This window comes from Nomascus leucogenys, chromosome 18 (genome assembly GCF_006542625.1).
Source record: "Nomascus leucogenys isolate Asia chromosome 18, Asia_NLE_v1, whole genome shotgun sequence".
In the NCBI taxonomy this organism is placed as follows: Eukaryota; Metazoa; Chordata; class Mammalia; order Primates; family Hylobatidae; genus Nomascus; species Nomascus leucogenys.
Window position 1 is genome coordinate 27,017,074 of NC_044398.1, and position 24,924 is coordinate 27,041,997.

Below are 24,924 nucleotides of genomic sequence, written 5' to 3' on the forward strand. Positions count from 1 at the left end.
AACACACTGGTTGCAGTTTAATAATCCTCTATTACCTGAAGTATGGGTTATATAAAAACCTAGAATGTTAATTGTTGACAAACTAATTCTAATATGTAAAGCACTGTAAGTCACCCAGTAAATATACAAATAAATCAAAAGGGATAGCTCTTTTTGCTCTAACAACGTGTTATTAAAAACCGCAACTTAATCACTTACATAAAAATAATGTTCATGCATTTCGATGTACTAAGAAATCAGGAAAATGCATTATAATCTTACTAACAGAGCTTTTCCTTCACTTACAATTTAGAGGAAACTATTTTGCAGAAAAGATTTTTCCCTTTCTTTAAAAAATGTACCTAAACCAACATGTCATTTAGGAAATTTGCTCCTATAACAAAACCTAAGTTACAAACAACTAAGATTACATCTATAAAATGTTATATTTTTAAAATAGCAATAGAGAAGTCGTGGAAAATATGTCACTGATACAGTGAGCAGAGAAACACTACCTGTCATTTTTCAGAAAAAGATCACACAAACGCGATAGCAAAGGAACACAATAAAAAGCAGAAACAGGAATGTGATAGGTGACTCTGATTGTATCTGCAAAGGAAACTGTGAAACAAATTAACACCCAAGTACCCAAGAAAGGCACATTGTGGCTTCACTGGAAGTGATCATTATGCAACAGAGAAGGTTGGTGATTTTGTAAGAACCGAAATAAAGTGTAGCCTGTGAAATCTAGTGGTGATAACTAATGACCATACTACTTACAACTCTGATTTGATCTCTAACATAGAAAAATAAAATAAAAAAGTACTCTAAAGAATAGATGTATGCAATAGGGATTGTATTTTTCACTTGAAACAAATAAACCTCAAATGGGATCAAAGGGCCCCAGTAAATGAAAAATGACAGTTCCTATGTTGCCCTGACTTGATCTTAAGCAAAACTACCATGCTGATAACATAGCAGGGGATGTGAGGAAGGCAGTGGAGTTCTTGGATTGCTATAAAAAGGAGGCGAGTATGTAGCCCATTCAGCTGATGGGAAGCCCATTCTAATTCCAAAAAGTCATTGAGATTTAATCTCTAACAACAACAATAACAAAAATAATCATGCGGCAACCAAAAGGGTATCCTTTAAAAACACACACACACAATTGTGTTATTTCCAATACATTCTGTAGAATCTCTTTACATTCAATTCTTCCATCTGTCTAAGCTGGGTAAGGCACATGTGTGAAGAGAACCAAATATCACAATGCTTGCTTTGAGAACGAAGTGTCTCCAGTTATCCAGACAGGGAGCTTGACTAGGAGGGTCTTAGGCATAGGCCATGGGCATCCCATCTCCCACCTCAGCTGGCTACCACTCACTCTGGAGAGACAGGGTTTCCAGAAGCAATTCTGGACAGATGCGAAGGGTGAAGGGGAATCTGGTGGGGTTCAGGGCTGTCAAGATTTGAGTTGGGGGCTTACCCTGCCTAGATATAACTCCTAGCATTAGCTTGTATATTAGTCCAGTGAGATAAGGTCTAGGCCATTGGCTAGGGTATGAACCATTAAAGGTGCATGCCCTGCCTTAAGAGCCTTAAATATCCAAATTTATTTGGGATAAATTCAAATCAATGAGGAAACATAGGTGGATGAACAGAAGCAATGGGTTTGCCATGGTTTCCTACCCCGACTCAAATACCCAGTGACATATGGAAGGAGAAAACATCAGCACCCCCAGATCCACTACAGAGCCCACTGTGTGCCGTCAGCAGAAACAATGGAACAAATGTGTTACCTTCAGAAGAAGCAGTGATCAATCTGAGATCAATCTATTCAAGAGTTGTCCAGCAGTCAAAGGAATTGGCTGTTGGCTGTTCAGAAACAAAGGTTCTGTTCAAGAAGGTATAAAGGAACAAGAAGGAAGAAAGGAAGATCTCTAGCCTTGAGACTTTTTTTTTTTTGCCTCTGGTTCAAGTTCTCTTGAAAGACCCTTTTCCTTGAGATACATGCTTAATAAACTATGGAAACATATTCTCAACAGAGTTTACATGTTAATCAGCAATTTATTGAATTCTCACTGTGTGCCTTGGTTACTGTGTGCAATATGCTAAGAATTCAAAGACCAATGAGATGTGGTGTTTGTTGCTGTTTTTGACTTCTACAAAAACCTCAACATAAAAACTGTCTAATGGGGTTTACATGAAATGTTACAGGCTTACAGAAAAGAGATTCACTTTTTCTAATTTGGGGTCAGGGTGGGCTAGTTAAGAAGGCTTCACAGAGATGGCAGTACTTGAGCTGTACCTTCACAGCAGAGGTTGGCCAACTTTTTCCCTAAAAGGCCCAGATAGTAAATATTTTGAGCTTTCTGGGCCATACCCTTTTTGTTACAATTACTCGACTTTGCAGTTGTAGCCTGAAAGCAGCCATGGACACTGAGCAAATGAATGGGTGTGACTATGTTACAAGGAAACTTTACTTACTACAGTGGATGGTAGGCCAGACTGGGCCCATGGGACAGTGTGCTGACCCCTGCTTTGAAGGATGGGTAAGTTTTAATCTGCTAGAAGCAGAGAGGAAAAGAATCACAGTCTCAGGAAAAGGTTCCAGAAATGTGTTAAGTAATGAGAATAAGATGCTTCTAGAGAATTGTTAGATGATGGATGCTTATGTGAAGAACAGAACTAGGGAAACTGGTTGAGGCCAAACTGCAAAGGGCTTTGAATGCCATTTTAATAGCAGAAATTGGAAATTATCCTCTTAAAAAACAAGGAACCATCAAAAGCTCTCTCTCTTTAAAATGGGATAACATGACAAAGTCTGTGCTTTAGAATACTAAAGTTGGTGGTGGTTTGGTGGCAAGAGGAATTAATTGAAAGGTTGAAGGGCAACAATGGCAGACTAGCTGAAGGAGAAATGAGCATGTGAGCTTGGCAGTGCTACTGGCAATGGTGAGAAAAGGTTCGAAATGTAATCTGGAGGCCAAATCAGAGGACTCGGCCATCGGTAGGAGGAAAGAGAGAGCGGTACAGGGTAAAACTCAGAATTTCAAATGTGCGTATTGATGCTCATTCCACTCATCCCTAGATCTGTCCACACATCAGGTCTGCTGAAAGAAAGGGATAGTGGTAAGGCATGGGTGAAAAACTTGGGCCCAGTCTTGGCCTTGCTCCAAGCACTCATCTAATTAATGACAAAATCAACAAGAAGCAGAGCCCAACTACTCATAAAGCAAGGTAGGAAAGGTGATGATGTGAAGTCTCAACACCAACCGGACCTCAAAGATATGGCCAGACATGGTGGTGCATGCCTGTCCTGGCTACTCGGGAGGCTAGGGTGAGAGGTTTGCTCAAACCTAAAAGTTCAACGCTGCAGTGAGCTATGATCACACCACTGCACTCCAGCCTGGGTGACAGAAGGAGGTCCCATCTCAAAAAACAACAATAACAACAGAAAAAGATGAGTTGAGATCAAGACCATCATCAAAAAAAGAAATTCTGATAGAATTTGAAAGGACATGAATGTCTTCTTTCCCCATCTGTTCCCCTCTTTTTGTGTTCCAACTTTCCCTCCCTCTCCCAAATACCCATCGAATTTGCTGACGATCTCCAGACCTATTTTAGGGATGCACAAGCGATAAAGAAGGGGTTTCAGGGGAATGAGGAATGATGATACCTGAAGTCACAGTTTTCTAATGATCCCAGGACCTAAGGATTCTAACAGCTGGGCTAAAATCTAAGACACACATTTGTTTTCATCCATCAAATCTGTTCTATTCCAACTAGGAAGCCTCTTTTGCCTGGAGATGGTGTTCCCGTTTGGCCCTATATGCTTCCTGCTACACGAGTTCATTCCTGGAGACCTGGCAATAACAAAACAAGGTGTAACAAATATGACAAGGAGGCTCTTCGGGGAGGTCAACAGTTAGCATTCATTGTGGGAGGGTGGGGCCATTTGTAGAGACACTGCATATGAACTGGTCTGGGATAGCTGCAGTAGCTGACAAAGTTCTGATTACTAATAACCTCCAAATCACTGGAGCGTAGATAATACCCGGACCCCGAGTTGGGGAGACGGCCTTTTTCTGTGCTTTCCTTGAGGAAAATAAAAGACATCTTGGAAGAAAACAAGCTGACAATAAAATAGAAACCTGTAAGAATCTTCTGGGCTCTTTCAGTGTGTCCCTGTGTGCCCAGTTCCTGCCCTAGAAGCTGCGAACTCACAGACAGAAGACTAACACTGATACACTACGAGGTTTCTACACACATAATTGTTCCTCACAGGACCTACCACAATGTTGGGTAATAGACATCAGCACTTTAGAAGGGTTTATAACAGTAAGGGTTGAAGCAAAAAGGACTTTTAGCCTTTTTCAATCAGAAGAAGGAAGATAATCAGAGTCTCAGAGTTTAAAGGAAACTTAGAAATATGACCTTCCAATTTCCTCATTTTACACACAAATTTTGCAAGGCCTACTGGGTAGTCAAGATGGAAACCAATGTTCTGGGGAGATATAGCTGTCTCTTGGTATTTTTGTTGGCTTATTTCTATTGAGACAATTATTCCGTTACCTAGAAATTAAACAAATTGACTCCATTTAACTTTTATAGTCTGTTATACTAAGCTGTTCAACTCTCAGCCACTATCTGTGGGCTTGTCTGCCTGTAGCTGATATGACCTATTATGAGACTAGCTTGATGACAGTCAGTCATTTGAAAAAAAAAAAAAAAAAGCACTAGTTATGGTTAAAGTGGCTTATCATTATTATTTCCATCAATACTATGGGAGATGGCAGGCTTCGGATCTAGCAATCTACTCATCCGCTGTGTGATCTTGGTCAAGTTCATCTCTGTTTCTTTGTTAATTTCATATGTTAATGAAGGATGATAATAATAATAATTCAACATATGCCAAGCAATCTTTATATATATTCACTCACTGAATTCATGCAACCACTCTGTGAGACAGGTCCTTATTATCTCCAGTTTATAGATGAGGAAGCTAAAAAATAGTGAAGTTCTGGAACTTACTCTAAGTCACATGGTAGTAGGACATGATTTCTATGCTGGGGATGCCTAGATGAAATGAGATGATGTTGGTGCCTTGAGAAGCACAAACACTCAAACACACATAAGACGTTACTCTTATTATAGCCATGAGCATCTACTTGGTAAACATGTCAAAGCATGACTTCACCAGGACTTACTTCTAAAGTTTCCAGAAAATTCACAGATCTCACCCTTGTATCTGCCTGCTCTGATGTTTCCTAGAATTTCAGGCTATAATTGCCAACAAGATCTCTCAGTTCACTGCACAGTGAGGGGAACGGCTTCAGAATCCCCTAAGACAGAGAGGAGGAAAGACAGGAGATGTCTGCCTGTTTCCCATCTTCATCTTAATAGAACATGTTTGTGAAGGAGCAGTGTTTCCAGCAACCAGCCCCTTGCAAATTTCACATTCATGCCCTAACTTCTGGACCCTGTGACATGACCTGAGCCCCTTCCTTCCTGTCTTCATTCCCAGCATAGTTGCAACTTTTATTTTCACTTAGCATCTCTCTTCTCTGCAGGTCATTGTGCATCCCTTCTCAGTAACACCTGTTTAGGGCTTTGGTTTTGAAGCATCCCTGCTGGATATCTTCTCTCAGTTGGATACATTACAGGCCGTATGTGGAAATTTACTCATCTGCACTGACGAAATGGCCAGATCAGCCTTGACAAAATGCAGAGAGCATTTCAGAACCATTCAAAGGTAAGGGAATGCTTGGTGCAGCCTCAGAGAGCTTTGAGAACAATCAGGAAAACTCTTCCTTGGCTTGAGCAGAACAAACAGAATAATGGCTCCTAACAGGAAATAGCTATGAGACATTCAGCTCTTGGATACCTCCACGTGGGAGGAATCATCATTTGGGTGCTGCTGTTGGATTCAAGCTGCCTACCTCGAGTCAGAGTCAATTACCCTGACCGCCATAAAAGGCCTTCAATGTTGCTCTACATTTGGGCAGGTTGATGTGCCCGCCTGCAGATGCTGACACCTCTCTAGCTACAACAGGCCCCTTTCCTCACATGAGGCCTGCCCAATGCATTGGTTTTATGCTGCCTTGACTCACAGCAAAATAATCAGGTTTGCTGAAATTAATAAAACTGAATGTGAATGTCACAAGTCCTTGATTTTCCAGAGCAAATGCTCTATATGTGGTGGTAACCCTGCCTCTCCTCATTGGAAGCATTGGTGGATTTTTGCCTATGTGGTTTTTTCCGGTACTTTGTTTCCAGATCTTCTTTCCCATAATTTATCCTTCGCAAAGAATATCAATTGCACCTACCAGTTGATCATTTTCTAGTTCCTTCAGTCATGTCCTTGTTCTTTCTTACTACATTTTTTCCTCTTAATCTTCTTGTACATCCCAGTTTTTTATGTTTACATACATATACTATATAGTAAGTTGCTGCTTAGAAAGTTTTGGGAAACTTCATGGATCTAGGGCGATCTGGCTTCTAGCACATCACCAATTCCTTTAAGGGTTGGGAACCCCTTCATTTATTCATTCTTTTACTCATGAAATATTTACTGAACTGGAATCCTTCAGGCCATTTCCTATTCAAGTATTCTTGCCAATATAGGAAGCCCAGCCAAGGATGTCAGCATGCTACATTTTTGACCTTGGAGGGAGGGAAGGAAGCCCCTGGGTCCTTTCTTGACTGAGTGTGATCCAACAGGCTCCAGCCCAGAAAGCTGACATTGGCCAAAATGAAGATCATTTTAATGCAAGCAGTCAGCTCCCTTCCCAAAAGATAGCCCATGCTCTATGGTGTGCAGATGCCCATCTATGCACTGTCGATACAGCTGGTGCAGTGCCAGCTCTGGAGCTGGAGTCTTTCTCACTTCATTTATAAGTCTCTCAGTGCAATTGATCATCCCTAATGCAGATCTGCCTCAAAAGATTCCGCTTTCTATTTGCATAGGGTTTTCTCTGCAGCTCTAGGAACATTTGGTGGGACTCATCTTACTGTACTGAAGGGGCTAGAGTGAAAACTTTCAGATTTACTAGAAAAGGCTGGGGGAGTTTTTTCTTGCTGTTTCCCTTGAATATGAGAGACTAGCTCCCCCTGAGGATGACCAAATGAGACAGTCAGAGAAGAAAGGCCACTTTTGTTAGTCCTGCTCATCTGAGCTGGACATCAGAAGAGGGTCTCCTCAGAATAAAAATCTATGGGCATGTGTAGCAATCTCCCTCCAAAGCAGGCACTATCTAGCTATTTACAGAAAGGCCTTTGCAATTCCCTCTGAGATTTCAAATGCAAGGGTCTGACAATGCTGGATTTAGCTCTGTCCATTTAGATTCCCTTTGAGAAAAAGGTCAGCTAGGGAAGCAGAACCCCTGTAAGCAGATGTGGCGATGGAGGGTCCCCTGACTATCCAGGTAATTCAACAAGCTGGTTTGGGAGAAAGCCCCAGAGAGAGAAGGACAACACACAGCTGGTTGGCTTGGTACATTTTGCCACATTGCACTTCCAGGAGTTGGCATTCTCAGCATGTACAGCCTACCACCATGAGGGAACCCAGGACTCAAGTGTTTTCCATGCAGTTTTAATGACCCTCTGAGGTCAATGGTGTTCACAAATGCCACAATCACGGATGCTGACATAAGAAAGGACACAGACAAAGGTCTTATGCACAAAGCAGTAAAACCGAAAAGAAAATTGTGCATGATACTTAGAAATGCCACATGACTTCTTTAGGACTCTGTGTGGCAGTACTTTACAGGAAATGTGTTTTGTATTTCCACTCGAGAAGGTTAAGTGGTTGAAAACTACAGTGGATTTTCAGTGAATGGGATGTGAAGCACTTTATTATTTTTTTTCCCCCATCGATGTAAGGAGACAAGCTGACTTCCTGAGAAAGGAGGAGAAAAGTCTCCTTGCCATATACAGGGATTTAAAGAATAATTCCCATAAGCTCTAACTGAAGCTACCACCTGCAGCTTGAAGCAAGAGCCTCAGCGCTGGCCAGCTGTCCCCACTGGTGGCTCCCACTTGCTTTGCGTCTGCTACTCAGCCTGAGCCAATACTTCACACCCGCAGGTGAGAGCTGCCTGTCACCTTCAACACACTCGAGATGTGAGACATATTTGAATTGGGGAGGATGGTGAGGAAGAAGGAAGAAATACTGGTTAGGAAAAGGAAACAGAAGGAGTAGATCCCCAAGGCCAGTGGTAGTAGATGCAGACAAGTGGGTCTCCTAGTCCTGGGTCAGAAGTCAGGAAATCTTCCTCCAATAAGAAGGAAACTCTAGAGAACCCAGCTAGGAATCACAATGGCTGCCAGGTCAGCTGGGGAGAATTAGGCTCATGGAATTCAACTGCTCCAGAGCCACTAATTAAACTGTCTTTTAAAGACTGTAACTTCTTGGATTTGCATCTGGGTAATGTGCTTCACCTGCAGGGCCTTGTAGACTATAGATCAAGTCTTCCTTCCGAAGGCTTCTCAGAGCAGCTGTGCCCTGGCCCTCCCACCACAGGCTCCCCTCTGTTTGTCTCCTCCCTGAGAGGGGGGCTTCCAGCTCCCCCCTAGTCAGTCCCTTCCTCCCCTGCAGCCACAGCAGCCCTCCCAAAACAAAGCCTCTGTTAGGTCACTTCCCTGATCAAACACCAATATGATAGTGTCGCATTGTCTAAAGACTTTCTATCATATTACAGACTAAGAACAAAACCCTTGGCCTGGCCCCTGCCAGGAATGGGGCCCCATTTTACCCTTCAGGGGGGTCCACTCCCTGCATGTTAAGTAAGTCTTAAACTCTAGCCAAATTGAGTGGCCAGCTGCTGTGCAGGAGGCCCCCCAGGACTCTACATTATCTCGAGTTTTCATTACCGGAATCCTCACTTTTTTCTCCTCCCTTGGAGATTAAGTGACTTATCCATCATATTCAACTCCAAGAGTAACTGAGCAACTCAACCGATTCCATATACTGTGAAGCCACACGGCCTGTGTTGAAATCCCAGCTCCACCAGTCACTGGCTATGAGACCCTTGGCAAGTCATGAGACTGTGACATGAGGCTATGAGACCCTTGGCCAGACCCACTGGCTATGAGACACTTGTGCCTTAGTTGCCTCATCTGTAAACGGGGCACACTGCAGATGTCTCAGGTTATAGTTGCCTCAACTGCAAACAACAGTTAACCACATAATAAGGGTTAAATTAATTAATATTTGTGGTAATGGGGGAGTAGTGCCTGTAATGCAGCAAATGCTATATGTGTTAAATTTAACAACAACAACAACAACAACACATATACACATCCTCCCTGTGTACTCAGAGTTGCTTGCACACAGTAAGAGTAGAGACTACACTAAGTCTAGTCGTAACATGAATCCAAGTTAACCAACTAGCCATTTCTTAGTACTGCTATGTCAACAAGCTCACTCCCTTGGTGATGCAGTATACATAGAATATAGATCTCTTTGGGGAGTGACCCCATGCTCAGATAAAACTAAAACATGACCCTAGCCTCAAAAGAGAAACATAATTTTTCAGCAAATGTTGGTAGTATGCCTCCCTCTGACTCTCCTCACCAATGAGCATGACCTGCTTATAAGTTCTACGTCCACTCCATTCTGGTTTCCATTTTTCAGCTGCTCTGTGCTTGCGGCTTCTAGGCTTCACTGGGAGTCAAAGATCCCAAATGTTAAGATCGTTCCGAACAGCATGCTGGCAAATGTCCTAAATGTGCTGGGCCAGATGACAAGCATCCATCTCTGATGAAGGAAGTATCCAACTGAAATGATGGGCACCATATGAGATGGAGAATCCCAAGGCATGACGGAGACCACAGGTGCTGCAGACCCACAGTCCATTTCTGTCTGGATGGGGAAGGAAGGCAGGATGCAGTGAAGCCTGTGCCACTGCCCCACAAGCCTCTCTCGAGTGACTTCACACCGTTATTGGTCTGATACTAATTTGAGACAATGCCCAATCACATCATAACAAATTAGCCACAAACACGTGATAGCAATCAACTCAGGGGGCGATCCTGAATGCGGGCTGGGGGATTCCCCAGCTCCGTGAGCTGCACGCTCCCACAGATGTTTCTAAAAGCCTCTTCCCAGAGGCCCATTTAGAGAGAAATTAAATGCAACTTCGACTTAATTAACGTTTTAAATGATAATGAATACAATGTAGATTCATAGGAGGCATTTACATTGTGTTGTAAAATTGATAAAAATTTAATAACTCTTTGTTAATAAGCTATGTCTCCCCAGACCCATAAAGCCTAAGGCACTGCAAACTCCAGACTGGGTCTAATCGAGGCTCCTGGTGCAGGTGGAGGAAGGAGGCAGAGATGGACTTGACATTTACTCCAAGCCTGCTCTAATTCAAACCTCTGCTTGTTCATCAGTACTTTATTTCATACAGTAAAGGTCAGGATTAGGGCTCAAGGCAGAGCCTTGACAAGAAAGCTCAAGTGGAAGGCAGGCTGGCCCTGGCATCTGTCGCCTGAGATAGTGGAGAAGGATGGAAGATGAGGAGCTAACTGGCCACATCTGCCCTCCACCATGGAGGTAAGAGGAAGCATTCACTGCCTGGTGGTAGAAGCTGTCAGGATGAGTATCCTGACAACTGGCCACTGTCCTGAAATAAAAAAGCAAACATAATTTCTATGTCACCTTGCATAAGGGCCTCTTCTGGGCTTACGTGAGGCATGCCAACGTCTTTTCTAGTTTGTCCTTAAAGAGCCGAGTCATTTATTACAGCATGATGTCCCTGGGAAGAGAGGTGTCCCATGATGGGGTATACACAAAGGACCCTGTCAGCTTCCCTCATTCTGACCTTTCTCCTTCTTGTTTCTCAATCCTGTTTCAAAGAATTTCTTTTGAGAAGTTGGCTGCCTTTTGCCTACTGTTCCTGTCTCCTTTCATCTGCCTGCAGTACATCTTCATAGTGTATTCATCTTCAGGAATTCAATCATACTCTTTTTTTTGAAGGTGGTGGAAGCACAAGGTCCCCAAATACAAGCCAGTGACTTTACCTGACACTCAACTGAAACAACCAGCTATTTATTCTGGAGAAGAACCCAGTGTGTTGGGAGCTCTTGACAGATGAGCGATGTAAGGGATCCTTCTCAAAGGCAATTTTGCCCGAGCATGATTTCTGCCTAACAGTGCTGATTTAAGAAGCTGCCCACTGCACAGAGTGAGCTAAGGCTCACAGTAAGGCATATTTCCAGTCAACCCATGGCTCAGTGTGGCTATCACAAAATCAAGCAAGAGGCAGTGGCTTCTGTAGCCTCGCCTGCTACCAACAAGAGTGTCTTAAGAAGCCCCTTCCAGGCCCATCACTAGGTCTTAGTCACAGGAGATGACCCAATGGCTGCCTAGGCCGATCTGCCACTCTGTTTTTACTTCCTGCAATGAAGTATAAAGGGTCAAATCAGGACGCATGGGCCAGGGTAACTACAGAGCCAGGGGAGAACCCAAAGGCTCTGGTAGTCCTTGGTGTGCACATGTGTGATGGACATTGACAGAGAGAGAGAGCGCTCACATCGGCATGGCACGCATGGGAAGATGGGAAAAAATGGAGACTCAGACAAATGGGCTTTAAAAATAATACATGAAAAACTATGATCACATTGATTCGTGCTTATTATCCTTGGCTCTCCTTTTTCTGTCTTTTTCTCACTGGCAGTGGTGGTGGAAAGAGGAGAGTCATTGATTTTAGGGTCCAGAAGTAAAATAAGCAAATAGAATTTAGGATTGGGGAATTTGAGGAAGTCACCCAAAACTGCACATAAAAGGAATAAGATAATTATAGGCTGTTGATTTTTAAATGTAGCTTATTAAATTAACTCTCCTTTAACAGGCGTTGGAGACTGTCAGGATAGGGTGTGTCCTATTATAGACATTTTCCTAGAGCTGTTTCTACCCCCTGCCCTTGTATCTGATTTTATGTACTTCAAAATGCCATTAGTTCACTCAAGTGACTTTAGTTCTATTGACAATGTTAATTCTCTGTCTGTACAAACCAAAGGCTACTCAGGATAAGCTGATTTTTGTTTATTATCTGACAAGACTCGAGATTACACTAAACTGATTTTGGTATGTCTCCCTTCACCCTAATCATATTGGACTTCTCTCAGCTTAACCATCAGAGTTGAATGCCTACTTGTATTATATTTATACCCGAAATAAAAGTCATGTATAATTTAAAATTAGCTACAGTAGTTTGCAAAAGGCTGCATGTAATTGTGCAGGTTTAAACTATTAGTAAATTGAAAGGTTGGTGTGAGTAATCACACATGTACTTTAGCTAAAGCTGGTTCTAAGTGCAAGTCTAAAGGTCTGCTTCTCTTCTACCACAGGATTAATTTGTTTGTGCCAGAGTTACTGATGCTTTGTGACCAGAATCATGTCAGGCAGGTCTCAGCAGGTCTGAATCAATATGGTCCTACATTGCCACTGCATCATAATTTTAATTGTCTCTTTCTATTACATTTAGCAATCAGATAGCAGGCAAGACTGAAATAACAAGAATAAACTTCTAAAGAGAGAGAAAGGTCCATTTTAAAAAATTATAGTGGGAAGAAATTGTACTGATTGGAATCTACTTCTATATTTATGTGCATGTGTATGTTGCTAGACATTCATTTTTTACATTTAATAGTACTAGAACACAGCTACTTGTGAAAAAGCCGAGGCCCATACCATCCTGATGTCTTTTGAGCGAGCTGGGACTCTTGCCCAGGACCATCTGAAGTGGAAACAAAACCAAGATGATCATAAAATGACACTCTATGCACTGATTCCAGCCTACCATATTGAACATTTCAGTCTTGCCAGAAATAAAATCCTTTTGTGATGAATCCTTATTGGTCACAATTTGCCTTACTTTTCTGACACCTTTTATTTTGATTTTTGTCTTTCCTAAACTAGTCCTTCCCCTCTGAAGATCTTTTGGTCAACACAGTCTGGCCTTCCATCTCCTCCTGAGTTCAACAGAAGACAACTATCATAATAGCACATGACTCAACCGATCCATGGTAATGGGCCACACCTCCATAGAGGGGTGCACCGAGCAGGCAGCCCCCGCTGTTAGAAGGCAGGTTTTCAGAACTGTGTGAGTACTTTTAATATATTACCATTCCTCTGGGAATCAGCTACATCTCTTCCCACTTCACAAAACACATAATGGGACTTTGTGTTTCAATTTAACATCCCTTGAAAACGGAAATTTTTCCCCTTATGAGAAAAAAAATAAAGTAAAGAGGGAGACGAAAGGCAAGAGAGAAATGAATTAGGCAGTCTCCAAAGCACACTGGCTCAACTGGGAAACTGCGACCAAAGCAAGCTCCATAATAGAATAATGACCTTTAATGAGTGTCTTGGGAAACAATACAGCCCTAGCATAAAAGACAAAGGGCAAAACTCATCATGGCTCTGCTGACACTAATTCAAAATGATTTTCAGAACAACTAAAGAATGTAAGAGAAGTAATCTGATCCGCCCATCTGACCTCACTTTGATTCAAGGGCCCTTCTCCTGCCATTTCTAATTGTCAAACCCTCTACATTTCACATCTGTTCATATTTAATGAAAAGCCCACTCTCACCACTACTCTTGAGTCAACTTGCTCTGTCAAATGGGCACCACCCAACTCCACCACCAGCGAGGGATGCCTGGGGATTGCTATTGGAGCGCTGCCAGTGGAATTTCACATAGAGACAGACATTTTTTTAATTGGAGAAGAAGGGCTTATGCAGGCCCAAGAAGGGGCTCAAATTGGAATGGATTTTTCTAACTTATTATTAATGGTCAAAGGTGAGTGGTCTCACACAGGGATGGATGAAATCTGCTTTTGTTTGATGGAGTGATGACGGCAGGATGACTGATGAAACGGAGAAGGCAAACCACCCCCTGAGCTGTCAATACCAGTTAAGGCTTCAACAAGCAGCCCAAAGCTCCACGTGTTCCCTGGTGGGGGCTGATTTTGGAGGCACGGGAGGGACAACACGCCACTCACAGAATGTTTCTTAGAGAATGGGACAATCCTACCCCAAGATTTTCTTCTCCCTGGTCTCCATCAATGGTTGGATTAAATTGCACAGCTGAGATATCCCTCTAATTAAGATTTCTCCTGGATATAATGGAAATTATACACGCTGGGCACCATGGGGTCTACGTGGGGGACACAGAGTTTGCTGTGATTGGTATTGTTGGCCAGCACCAAGACATGACCAAGGGGCCCTAGCTCAGAGCCAGAGTGGCTCCTTTCTTTTCTCCACTGAGTCTAGGCTAAGGTTTTAGAGCCTCATGATTATTTGAGAACAGAAGTTGTGCATTAGGCAGAAGAGTAATCCGGGGGGCTTGTGGTTACTTTCACCACCATCAGTCAAAGAGATGTGACCAACTCATGCCACCTCAGGCCCTCCTCTGCTCTTCCTCCCCAGCGCCTATCTTTGAACTTGGTGTCTTGCCGCACATCGTAGACAGACAAGTTCTCTGTGCAGCTGTGCCCTAGCTTGTCTCTGTAATGGCATACAAACTACAGATAACTCTTCAGGGGAAAATAAAGTGATAAGGATTCATATGGCAGCATCTAAGGATTGTAACAGAAATCTTTCCAAGATTTTAGGCCCATGTGGCAGTCCGCACTCGCTCTCAATGCAACCTCCATTAGGTATTACTTTGAAGTGAATCCTGTCCCTTGGCACTGCTCTGGAGGAGCAGGAAATCGTGAATCAGAGAGAATGACTCTCTGGTCCTAGATCAAAGTTTTCCAAATGCCTCGAATACGGCTCGATGCACAAATCATGCTTTGCACTTGAACTTTGGGCCCAAACATAAGCACCTGGCACGGCACACAGTGAAGTCCCGGTTCCTTGAGCCCTAGAGGCCTCATAGATCCCTGCTACACAGCTGCACTCCGCGGGGACCAGCCTCAACACCAGCACAGGGGAGTCAAGCCAGTTCATTTTCCATGGGAATAAATGCTTAAGAGCTCAGTGATCTTCCTCCTGTCATCAGTGTACACCTACCCCTGCTGGGGAAAGTGTAGCTCAACCAGCTCTGAGCACTTGGAAGGTGAGAGGACAGGGAGCAAGAGGTTAGCAATACATGTGTTGGCTGCTTTAAAGAGGAAGGGAGGAAGTGCAGAAATGAGAACCATCTCCTACCTTCTATGCTACCATAACATGAAAACAAAGTTATAGTTATACTTCAAGTAAAGTCCTCCAGTGGAACCACAGCCTCTTCTGCACTTGGACCAAGACCCACAGTCCCAGGGTCTCAAACTGGAGCTTTCAGGAACTTCACTTAAGAACCGTATCAGGAAAACAGCAAAGTCCACAGTGAAGGCAAGGATAAGGGAGGTCTCAGGAAACTGGCACATCTCAGCCTTGCCAGCTACCAGCTGCATAGCCTTGACAGGTTCTTTAACGTCTCTGAGCTTATGGATGACAAAGAAGACTGACATCAGAGGCCTGTGCTATGGACTCAGGGAAATCACAGAGGTTTCTGACTTAAATTTTTTGTTGGCATTTGGAATCATAATTGCTACAAGATACCGTAGTTAAACAGGAGCTATACTATTGGAAAAATAAAATATATTAACGGAACAGTCCTTCAAAATCGTCACCTTTCTGAGAAAAAGCTCTGGAATCCACTAGCCCAGTGCAGGCTGACAGACATAGAATACTCATTTTCAGAACAAAAGACAAAATCCGGCACTAGAGGAATGAGGCACAGGTTAGAGAGACACAGTAAAAAGAAAAAAAAATACATATATATATAGATATATATATATATCTATATATATATCTATCTATCTCCATCTGCATCAAAACTCTGTTGTATTTTGGAAACTATCTAAGAAACTATCTAAGCTCACTAAAAGCAATTTAATGCTAGAGCTGGCTTGTTCTCGCTACACCCTTTCCTTCCTCCCTTTGATACAATTCAATTTACAGCCATTTCAAAAATATTAACATGTACACTTCTGCATATCTCTGTATTAATACAGTAGGTGATATGCTGTCACTTTAATTTCCATTTATATTTATTTAAAGGAGAGAGAGGAAAGATATCACCAGACTGTAATATCACAGTCCTGCATGCTATTGCGAGAAGCACAAGTTAAGAAAATCAGAAGGGAGGCCTTCCTTGGCATGTACACAGAGACACAGGCAGCTGGGGCAACATGTCACCACACAGGAGTTCACACTGGGAAGAAGACATCAGCCCGACTGACTCAGAATCACAGGGCACAGCACAAGACAGGGATGATACCACAGACAGCACAAACATGGAACTACGTGTGTTGAGGTTAAACTTACAGGCACGGAAACTGGTGGAGCAATCATTAACAGAGACAGAAGAAAGTGGGAAGGCTCTCTCAAGGGTGTCCACGTTACCACGCACACGGCCTGACATGCACGAGCAGTCACGCTCAGAACGTCCGCAATCAAAACAACATGCCCGTCTCATTCTCTTGTAGATGGACATCTTGGCTATAACCGTGTGGTTGGATGGGAGGAGAGGAAGAGCGGCAATTAATGGCAAGGTCACACACAGCAAGGCAGCTGGAAGGGAGCTGAAGGGATTTAACACAGGTCTTAGTTCACTTTAACAGTCTTGACCCAGAAAAAAATGCAGAGTGATTGTTGGTAACAGTTTGGTTGTACATCAAAAAAGCAGCGAAAATATAAATTGCCTTTATCGTCTCCCAAGGCTGTTGCACATGATTTTTCTCCCCTAGGTAAAGCGGTGACCACAGGAAAAGGGCATGGCTGAATACACTTGGGTTCTCAAATGGAAAGAAGAGCAAATTATCGACAGCAAAAAATGTAACCAACACTTTTCCCCTGGTATGATTGATACAGGAGGACAAAATATACACACTGCCAATCAATGAAATCAGTTGCTTATTTGGTATAATAAATGGTTTTTGCAAGATGCAAAAATATCTAATATGTAGGCTTTCTAATTTCCATCCATTTCTGGGCATTAGGCAGAGGCTGGGACAAGCTTTCATCAAATTAGATGTGAAACGATTACGTGTTAATATAGAATCTGAGGATGCCTTTGCTGAACTTCCCGAGAGTGAGTTTACATGATGGCTACAGGAATTTAAATTTACTCTTGACAGAACAAATATCCAAATCTGTCCATATAAGAAATGCAGCTACTCAAGACTAATGCTGCAGATTTGACATTAAAGGCGGTTCACAAATAAGAAATCACCAAAAGCATATGAGATGTTGCTCTATTGGAATACATTTAGCTACTCATGGGTGTATTTTCTGCTTAAAGCTGAGAGGATCTGAAAATCGCATCTGCCTTTCTCTCCCCACCAAATAGAAATTCAGGAAGCAATCAGGCTATTGGTTAATCATATTCTTTTTTTTCCTTATACAGAAAATATTCACCAAAATCGATTAAAACTGACAAAACATGAAATAAAAGAATAGGTTCCATGTGAAATATCTTAACGCAATTTGCATGCGGCATTGATAGCTCTTCTAAAGCTGGTATGATAGGTTCTGCACTGCCTGGGGATCCAAACTGAGTGGTAACCTATAAAAGTTGTTGGAAGTCAGCATTGTAGTTTCCAATGCCCTTCACCTTTGCCTTTCAAGCCAATTTATATTTCAGTACAAGAGAAGGTTTTTGTACCTCATTTTGATGCTACAACAGGCAAACATGTTTGCTTATCACTTATCATGAACTGGCCTGCTTCTCCCACAAGGTGGGAGAAGAATTCACATTTATTCTAAGCATTACTGCCAAATAGTAAACCTAAACTGAGGAGGTGTTATTCCCTGCACCCGCACCTTCCATTTTGAAAGTCATTTCCCCCGCTCTTTCTTTTTCTTTGTAGAGAATGGTTGCACTCTTATTTTAAAATATGGCTTGTGGTTTTGCCCTCTTTGACTGTTACAGTCACCAGGAAGAGGGGTTTAAATCTCTCAAATGGGTCAAGTCCTGTTCTAAGACCTTTATGACTTGCCATACAGTATATTTGTCAAGCAAGGGTAACGTTATGATTGTGAAGAACAGGCACTGGGGGAGATGAATGAGAGATCTCTTCAGCAGCAACTCCATTCTTGTAAACTTGGCTCACATTTTTAGTGACATGTTCTTTTAGTGTCCTAGCTAGTCTGTTGTTCAGATCATCATGCAGCCCCAGCCCTGTTCAATGGTGGTATATCATTCCTTTGAGCTTTAGCTTTTACCAAAAAAATAAAAAATAAAAAAGTTCCACTATAGCATTTGAATCAGAGGAATTTAGAAGGCATGGTGTGAATGCCCAGACATCCCAAACAAACAGCAACGGCTGAAGTCAAGAAAGGGAAAAAAGTCTTCAATTAAAGACATGAACATAAATTTATCTTAAATGCATCCAGATCTGGCATACAATCTGCAGACATTCCCTTGTTTTCTCTTTCTTATTTCTTTTACTGGAAATATTGATTTGTTATTTACACAGAAGAGGGAAACAAGGATGATTTTTTTGTTTCACCCTAGACAAATCATTTTGAAAAACAATTTTTTTAATCAAATGCTGTAGCAGAAGAGAAGCCCATCAAACTCTAGAATGCTATGCTTCTCATTAGCAACAGTCCCTGGTTTTCATTTCCATACTGCCATTTTGGGTTTATGTACAATAATAGAATCTGACACATTTATGGAGAAAGAAAGTTCTTATAAATATACCATCTTTAAGGATAAGGAGAGGGATGATGGGGATGAAATAACTTTTGAAACTATTTGTTCAGAGGCAAACGGATCAGAATGGGTGATATAAACCTCCTACTTGATATGAGTTCAGGAGGAAACACAGCGACAAACAAGTGGCTCTCAGGGACTGTTTGCAACTGTTATTGTTAGCCGTTCTGGCGACCATGCATTGTTCTAAAATTTCTTATTGTTAGCATGCAGGAACAGGCTGAAACTGGTAATCGAAGCAGCAAAAAACCATTTGCTATAAGAAGATTAACTGTTAATTATAAGCAGTCACATTCCAAAGCAGCATATGCATAAAAAAGAAAACATGCTATTACTCGTCATTCCTTCCCAATCATTTTTACACTCACACCAAATGCAAAATAGAAATCTCAAAAGACAAACAAGTGCCACCACACACACACACACACACACACACACACATACACACAAAAAAAATCAGCAAGAACGATCAACGAGAGGCTCAAAGACAAGACAGAAACAGTTAAAAATTATTGAGCCCCACATGTTGACAAACCTTCATGAATCAGAATGTCTAGATCAAGGTGCCACCAACTGGAAAGGTGGCTCTTTTTCACTACTGCTGGCATAGTCCGTTTCCATTGATTCCCTGTCAGGTATCTTCACCTAGAGACTTCTGGATCCGCTTTCTTAAAAGGTAAGAGCTCCCATCTGGTGGAGCGATTCATCAGGCTTGAAGGATATGAGTACTGGCCAGGAAGAGCTCTCCTCTGGGCCATTATACAAATCATGAACAAACTCTTTAACTAAAAGCTGATGAGGAGTTGTCTCCCCGGTGGTAGATGTTCCGGAAGAATTGACCACTCTCTGTGTAAAATTATACTCTCAAGTTGTAAAATTAAATTATATCAAAGTTAAGTCATGGACCTCCTAATTTGGAAATTACCACCCCTCATCTCTCTCAACTCTCTCTGGCTTCCTAATCCTTCAATTTTGTTTCAGTGAATCATAGATATTCAGAACCACTGGTGTTTTGTTTCCATTTCTCAGTGACTGTTTCCTTTTCTAGAGCTGATTTAGGTTAGAAGGTTAATTTTAGATACGAAGAGTTCCACTTTAAATTCCCAAGGTTAGATCTCAAAGTGCAACTTTGAAAATTTCAGGATTTATTTAAAACAGAAGTAAGTTTCTTATCTACTCCCTGGCCACACAAAGCGTCCTCTCTCCTTTGGCATTTGCTAATTTTCTTTCTTACATAGTCACCCATTGTTCCCTTCCCAAATCCCAATTCTCAGACAAGGTTTTCCCCAGGATGTCAATGGTAATACAAAGTAGATCTATGAGGACATCTAGTGGATCAATGTGGAAGAGCAGCTAGTTCATGGGCAGTTGGAACTAGCCTTTCTCCAAAATGAGCAGAAAGAGGACCCTGCTGTCTCTGAGAATTGAAATATATGCAGTGTCATTTCAATTCAATGGCTTCTCACAATCCACAGCAGATGATTAGGGGTAGGGGGAGTGAAAGGGTGAGAGGTCCTAGGAGATGAGCCTAGGGTCTGCAGCCACAGCTGGCACAGGAGGACTATTTCAGTGGCAGCTGACTGGGTCTCCTTTTTAAAGCCCTGCTGCAGCTTCCTGAGACTGGGAGCAGACAAGAGTGTGTCTCTGGCAAGTGTAAACACCGAAGCTACTTGTCATTCCGTCTTAGGGCTCTTGAAACTTCATGCTCAATTAATTGCCCCAATAGGCCAACTTAACTCTAGGAAAGCAGAAACACAAGGCTCTAGGGACTCAGTTTACCCTCCGGTTCACATCATAAGGTTCTTGTTATTGGACCAGGGCCATGGATTCTATGAGGCTATGTGGTTGCTAAGAATTTGACCCTGGGCCTCGCCTTCCTCCGAAGACCTAGGTCCTGGCAGTTTCACAATTTGAGAAAAAGCTTTTGTGTGCTTTTCTTCACCACAGTGAAGTGGATATTCAACCAACATTTCCATCATAACTTCATAGTACTATTTACAGAGACAAAATAAAAGTATTTCCCTAATGGACATCATCAAAACTATTTGTTTACTCTTGAGTGTTCAAAACAAAAAGGCTTCTCAGAAGTGTTCTTGGACAACTTTTCCTCTATTCTCAAAGGCTGTGATCGTGAGACTAGAAACCTGTTGGAAAGTGGCTGGTGAAGATGCAGCTCAGTTACTGCTCTTTCCTTGAGTCAAATGGATAATCATCTGTCAAACTCAGGTTCTCTGCTGGCTGGCCTTTCTGAGCCAAGCCTGGAATGGAAGGAAGAATTGGATTCCATCCTATCCTCAGCACCATCTGCCTCCTGCATCAGCAACCAAATTGTCAGCCAATTTCCAATTGCAGAATCTTAATTTCCAGGGTGGATTGGAAGGGGCAGAAAAAAGCAGTACCGCACTGAGGGGCCCAGGTGGAGTTTTCCAACTGCTGGGGAAAATATTTTAGATTTCAAATGGAGCAAATTCAATGGAAGACTGGGATGGAAGAAAAAAAAGTCTGCCATTCAATCAATAGATACTTTTCAGGTCACAACCTCACTTTTAAAATCAGTCAAATGAAGGAGGGATTATTTCCAAGCAAGAAACATGGAGCTACTCTTCATGGACTCTGCAGCAACTAACATTACTAATAAAAATATCCACAGAAGAAAAAGTCCACCAGGATTTAAGCTGAGGCCTTTGATGTGGCACTGGGAATCAGAGAATATTCTTTCAAGTCCTATAAATGAGAAATGATGTCTTCACTTAGCAAAATTCCTCCCATTACCTTCTGGAGTAAGAAGAAAGGTCTTCTAGGTGGTTTTCCAAAAACAGAAAGAGGAGAAAGAAAAAGCTAGTTCATGCTGGCAGCACAGAGCACACCAAACTAGTTGATTCTGCCCCTAACGACCATACTGTGGCTGAGGAAGGCAGAAGTATTTGGCACTAGAGTTGTTGGTTGATTGACACCACATTTTCTCCCCAATTCTGAAGGATCATTCAATTTAGTATGCAGCTCTGTAGGTATGAAACTGGGCCATGCCCTCAAGCCATGGTTAAAGGGTTCTGTCGTTGAAGAAAGCCACAGAGTCCATTTTAGCAACACTGTGCGTTGAACTGAAGAAGGTCATCATTGTGTTTTGTTTTTAAAGTGAGCAATCTATACCCTCCAAACACTGATGACTAACCAAAATCAGATGATCAACTTGCCTCTTTTGCTGCAAAGGAATGAGAGGACTGAATTTGAAACATCTTCTCCAAATTCCAGAGCCATTGGACTGAACTGTTCCACAGATTGGGTCTCCTTTTCAGTAGAGCCTTACGAACATGAGAAAAGACCCAAAGCTCAATGCTGGCCTTAAAAGCTCCTCCTCAATGGCCACATCTTGTTGAGTAAAAGGGCATCCTATTCCTTGAGTAAGTTAGAGGTTCAGACACTTGCATTGACTTGTTCAGACTTATACATTGCTCATTGCTGAAATGGAATGTTCTCCTCCAGTCAGCTTTTCTGCCTTAAACACATAAAGGGATCTTCCAAGATGTCTGACTAACATTCATAAAGCAACTGGGTGTGTCCTACTGAGTACTGACTAAAAGAAAAACTTCGTTGTAAAGCAAGGGAACTTCATAAACTGCAGATAATAATTACCACTGTGCAAATACTTGTCTCCAGTAAGACAATTGAGATACAGTCCCAAAGCTGAGTAACCAATTAATTATCTAGCAAGCACTTCTCATACAGAGAGGCATATACTGCAATAAATACATCACTCTATGGAATATCTCTACTCTTATATGTAAAAATATGAATTTTTACATATAAGAATGTACATATACTCTGATACATCATGGTACATATTGTGTGTGTATATATATATATGTATCACAACATGGGAATATATATGTGGCATATGTGTTTCCTTCAGGAGAGGAATTCAAGCTCAATAGCAAAGGAGAACAAGTATAATTTATCAAAGGCAAGCATGACAATTACCCCAGCTGATGAAGCATCTAGAGTTATAGTGGTAATTACTTCAGCCTAATCAGTGTCCCTTAAAAGTCCTGAGACAAGGCCTTCAAGAGAAACACACTGTTGTCAAGGTCTTATTTTCAAATGGAAAAATAAGACAGTGCCCAAAGCTGGCCAGAGCCTGGGGACTGGGGTGGATGGATGGAGAGCAGGCTCCCTGGGGACTCTCTGGCTCCAGGCTACTCTGTAGACTGCATTGGGGGATGAAGGAGTTGGGGCATGATGTCACTGCTACATGCAACATAAATACCAAAAGTAAAAGGGAAATTAAAACTGTACAGAAAAGTAAAAGAGTATCTCTTCTAGAGAAAGACAGGGGGAACTGGACTCCGGGCTGCTGGGAACCCGTTTTACTCACAATATATCACTACCAGTGTGCAGTTAAAATAGAGTAGGGGCCGTATTCCAAGGCAGCAAAGAGAAAAAAAATAAATCAAAGATATGTCAATGATTTGAAGTCAAAGAAAATTCCTTCAAACACATCAAACTAGACATTACTTGTCCCCTAGGAGTCCACACTTTGGCAAACTTTTAGAGGCTGGGGGAAGAAATGTAAATCATTAGACAAGGTTTGTTATACAGAAAAAGAAAATGAGTAAATAGTAGACCCTGAGAACTTGCTCCTCGGCCAGACAGCTGAATTTGACTCTTTTCCTTGATAGAGAGCTATGAAGAAATGGAAAGAAATGCAAACGTTAAACTATACTATCACAGGATTTCCAGAAATGGCATGTCCGCACCTGATATTTCTCCAGATGAGATGACGTGAAATGTTGAAGGTTATTGAATGAAAGTGAATGAGGAGGTAGGGGTGGAAGTGAAAGGGGAAGACTGGGTTGGGGAAGGAGGGTTAGGAAGCTATGGGTAAGGGCCAGTGACTGTCATGAGCTCTGCCCTCATGGGATCTACCATTCCAGGGTGAATTATTAATACCTGGACTAACACGTTTGGACAGATGAGTATGTGGGTCAGCTGTCTTCTCCAACTTAGACAGGGAACCAAGCAATGTCTGTTCGAAGGCATGGGGGTCCCTCCAGTGTGTTATTAATAATCCTAGTTTCTTCTAATTAAAGTTTCTTTGCAACTAAAACATCTTCTCCAATTTCCTCACTTGCCTGACCTACATGGGGAGGTTTATTTTCAATAATTCATTTTATTCTAACCACCCCCTCACCTCACACACACATCTGCATCCTGCCCTCTGTTCTATGCCCTTTTAATTAGTAGGAGCAATATTCGGACAATTCTCATTGTTACATAGCCAAAGGCCTTTGTGAGATGAAGAAGCTGAGGTTGGGGGAGGAGGCATGGGGGTGTACAGAGAAGGAAGCGAGGCCCTTGTTACACTGGCTTGGCTTTGTAGAGGCAGGCCTTTTGCAGCAATTGGTGCAGTGCATAATGGGAGATTATATACCTCACTAGCTCCACCAACTTTAAAGGAAATGAAAAGAAGAAAATTATTTCAAACAATTATGGGCCTGTCTCTCCAGGATGAAGCTAAAGCCTGCTGCTGTTTACTTGTCTGGAACCAAGGTGGAAAAATATCCTAGAGGCCAAATCCTTATTTCTTATTGCTAGGGACAATTTAGTCTGCTGTGTTCCACTATGGTGTCCTATGAGGGACATTCCAATGTCAGAGCAAGAGTCAGAGAAGTTCTCACTTCATCCTTCCACTTCCACTCCTTCCTCCCGAGAATGCTCTCCATCCAGACACCAGGGACATCTTTTAAACTAAGAACTAATGATGACATTTCCTCACTTAAAATCTTCCAAAGGCTTCCTAATATAGGACTAAAACCCACACTTCTTACCACGGCCCCTCTCTCCCTCTCTAATCTCATCTCATACTACGCTCTCCCCAGTGCCACTGGCCTTTCTTCCATCCTTCAAACACCAGAAACTTATTCCTGCCTCCTGACCTTGACCTTTGCTCTTCTCCCTATCTGGATTGGGTCTTGGCCTCAACATCACCCCTGACTGAGGCCTTCCTGACCTTCCAAGCTATAAAGTAGCACCGCTGCAGGATTCCTCAACCCTCGGGCAGTCTCTTCTCTCTTCTTAGCACTGGCTATCTCTGAATTTATTTATTTACATGATCATGGTTTGTCTCCATTCACCGGAGTAAAGGATTCAGGAGGGCAGGGACTTTACCTTGTTCACCACTCCATCCCTGGAACCAAAAATAGCACCCCATCCAAAGAAGATACTCA

At 42.3% G+C, this 24,924-nt stretch overlaps 1 protein-coding gene across 25 annotated transcripts in view; it reads right to left on the reverse strand.

The window, feature by feature from the left end:
* Positions 1-24,924, reverse strand: part of KCNMA1 (potassium calcium-activated channel subfamily M alpha 1) — a 770,960-nt gene that overhangs the window by 117,157 nt on the left and 628,879 nt on the right. For 3 of the 25 annotated variants that reach the window (XM_012502968.2, XM_004091158.3, XM_030799214.1), the window contains exons 20-21: positions 23,073-23,081; positions 16,309-16,482 (exon numbers count right to left, since the gene is read on the reverse strand). The exons of 21 other annotated variants lie outside the window; for them this stretch is intronic. In XM_012502968.2, coding sequence (XP_012358422.1) covers positions 16,309-16,482; positions 23,073-23,081 — 183 coding nt within the window. The remainder of the gene's footprint in view (positions 1-16,308; positions 16,483-23,072; positions 23,082-24,924) is intronic. One more of the 25 variants, XM_012502971.2, reaches the window with a different exon arrangement.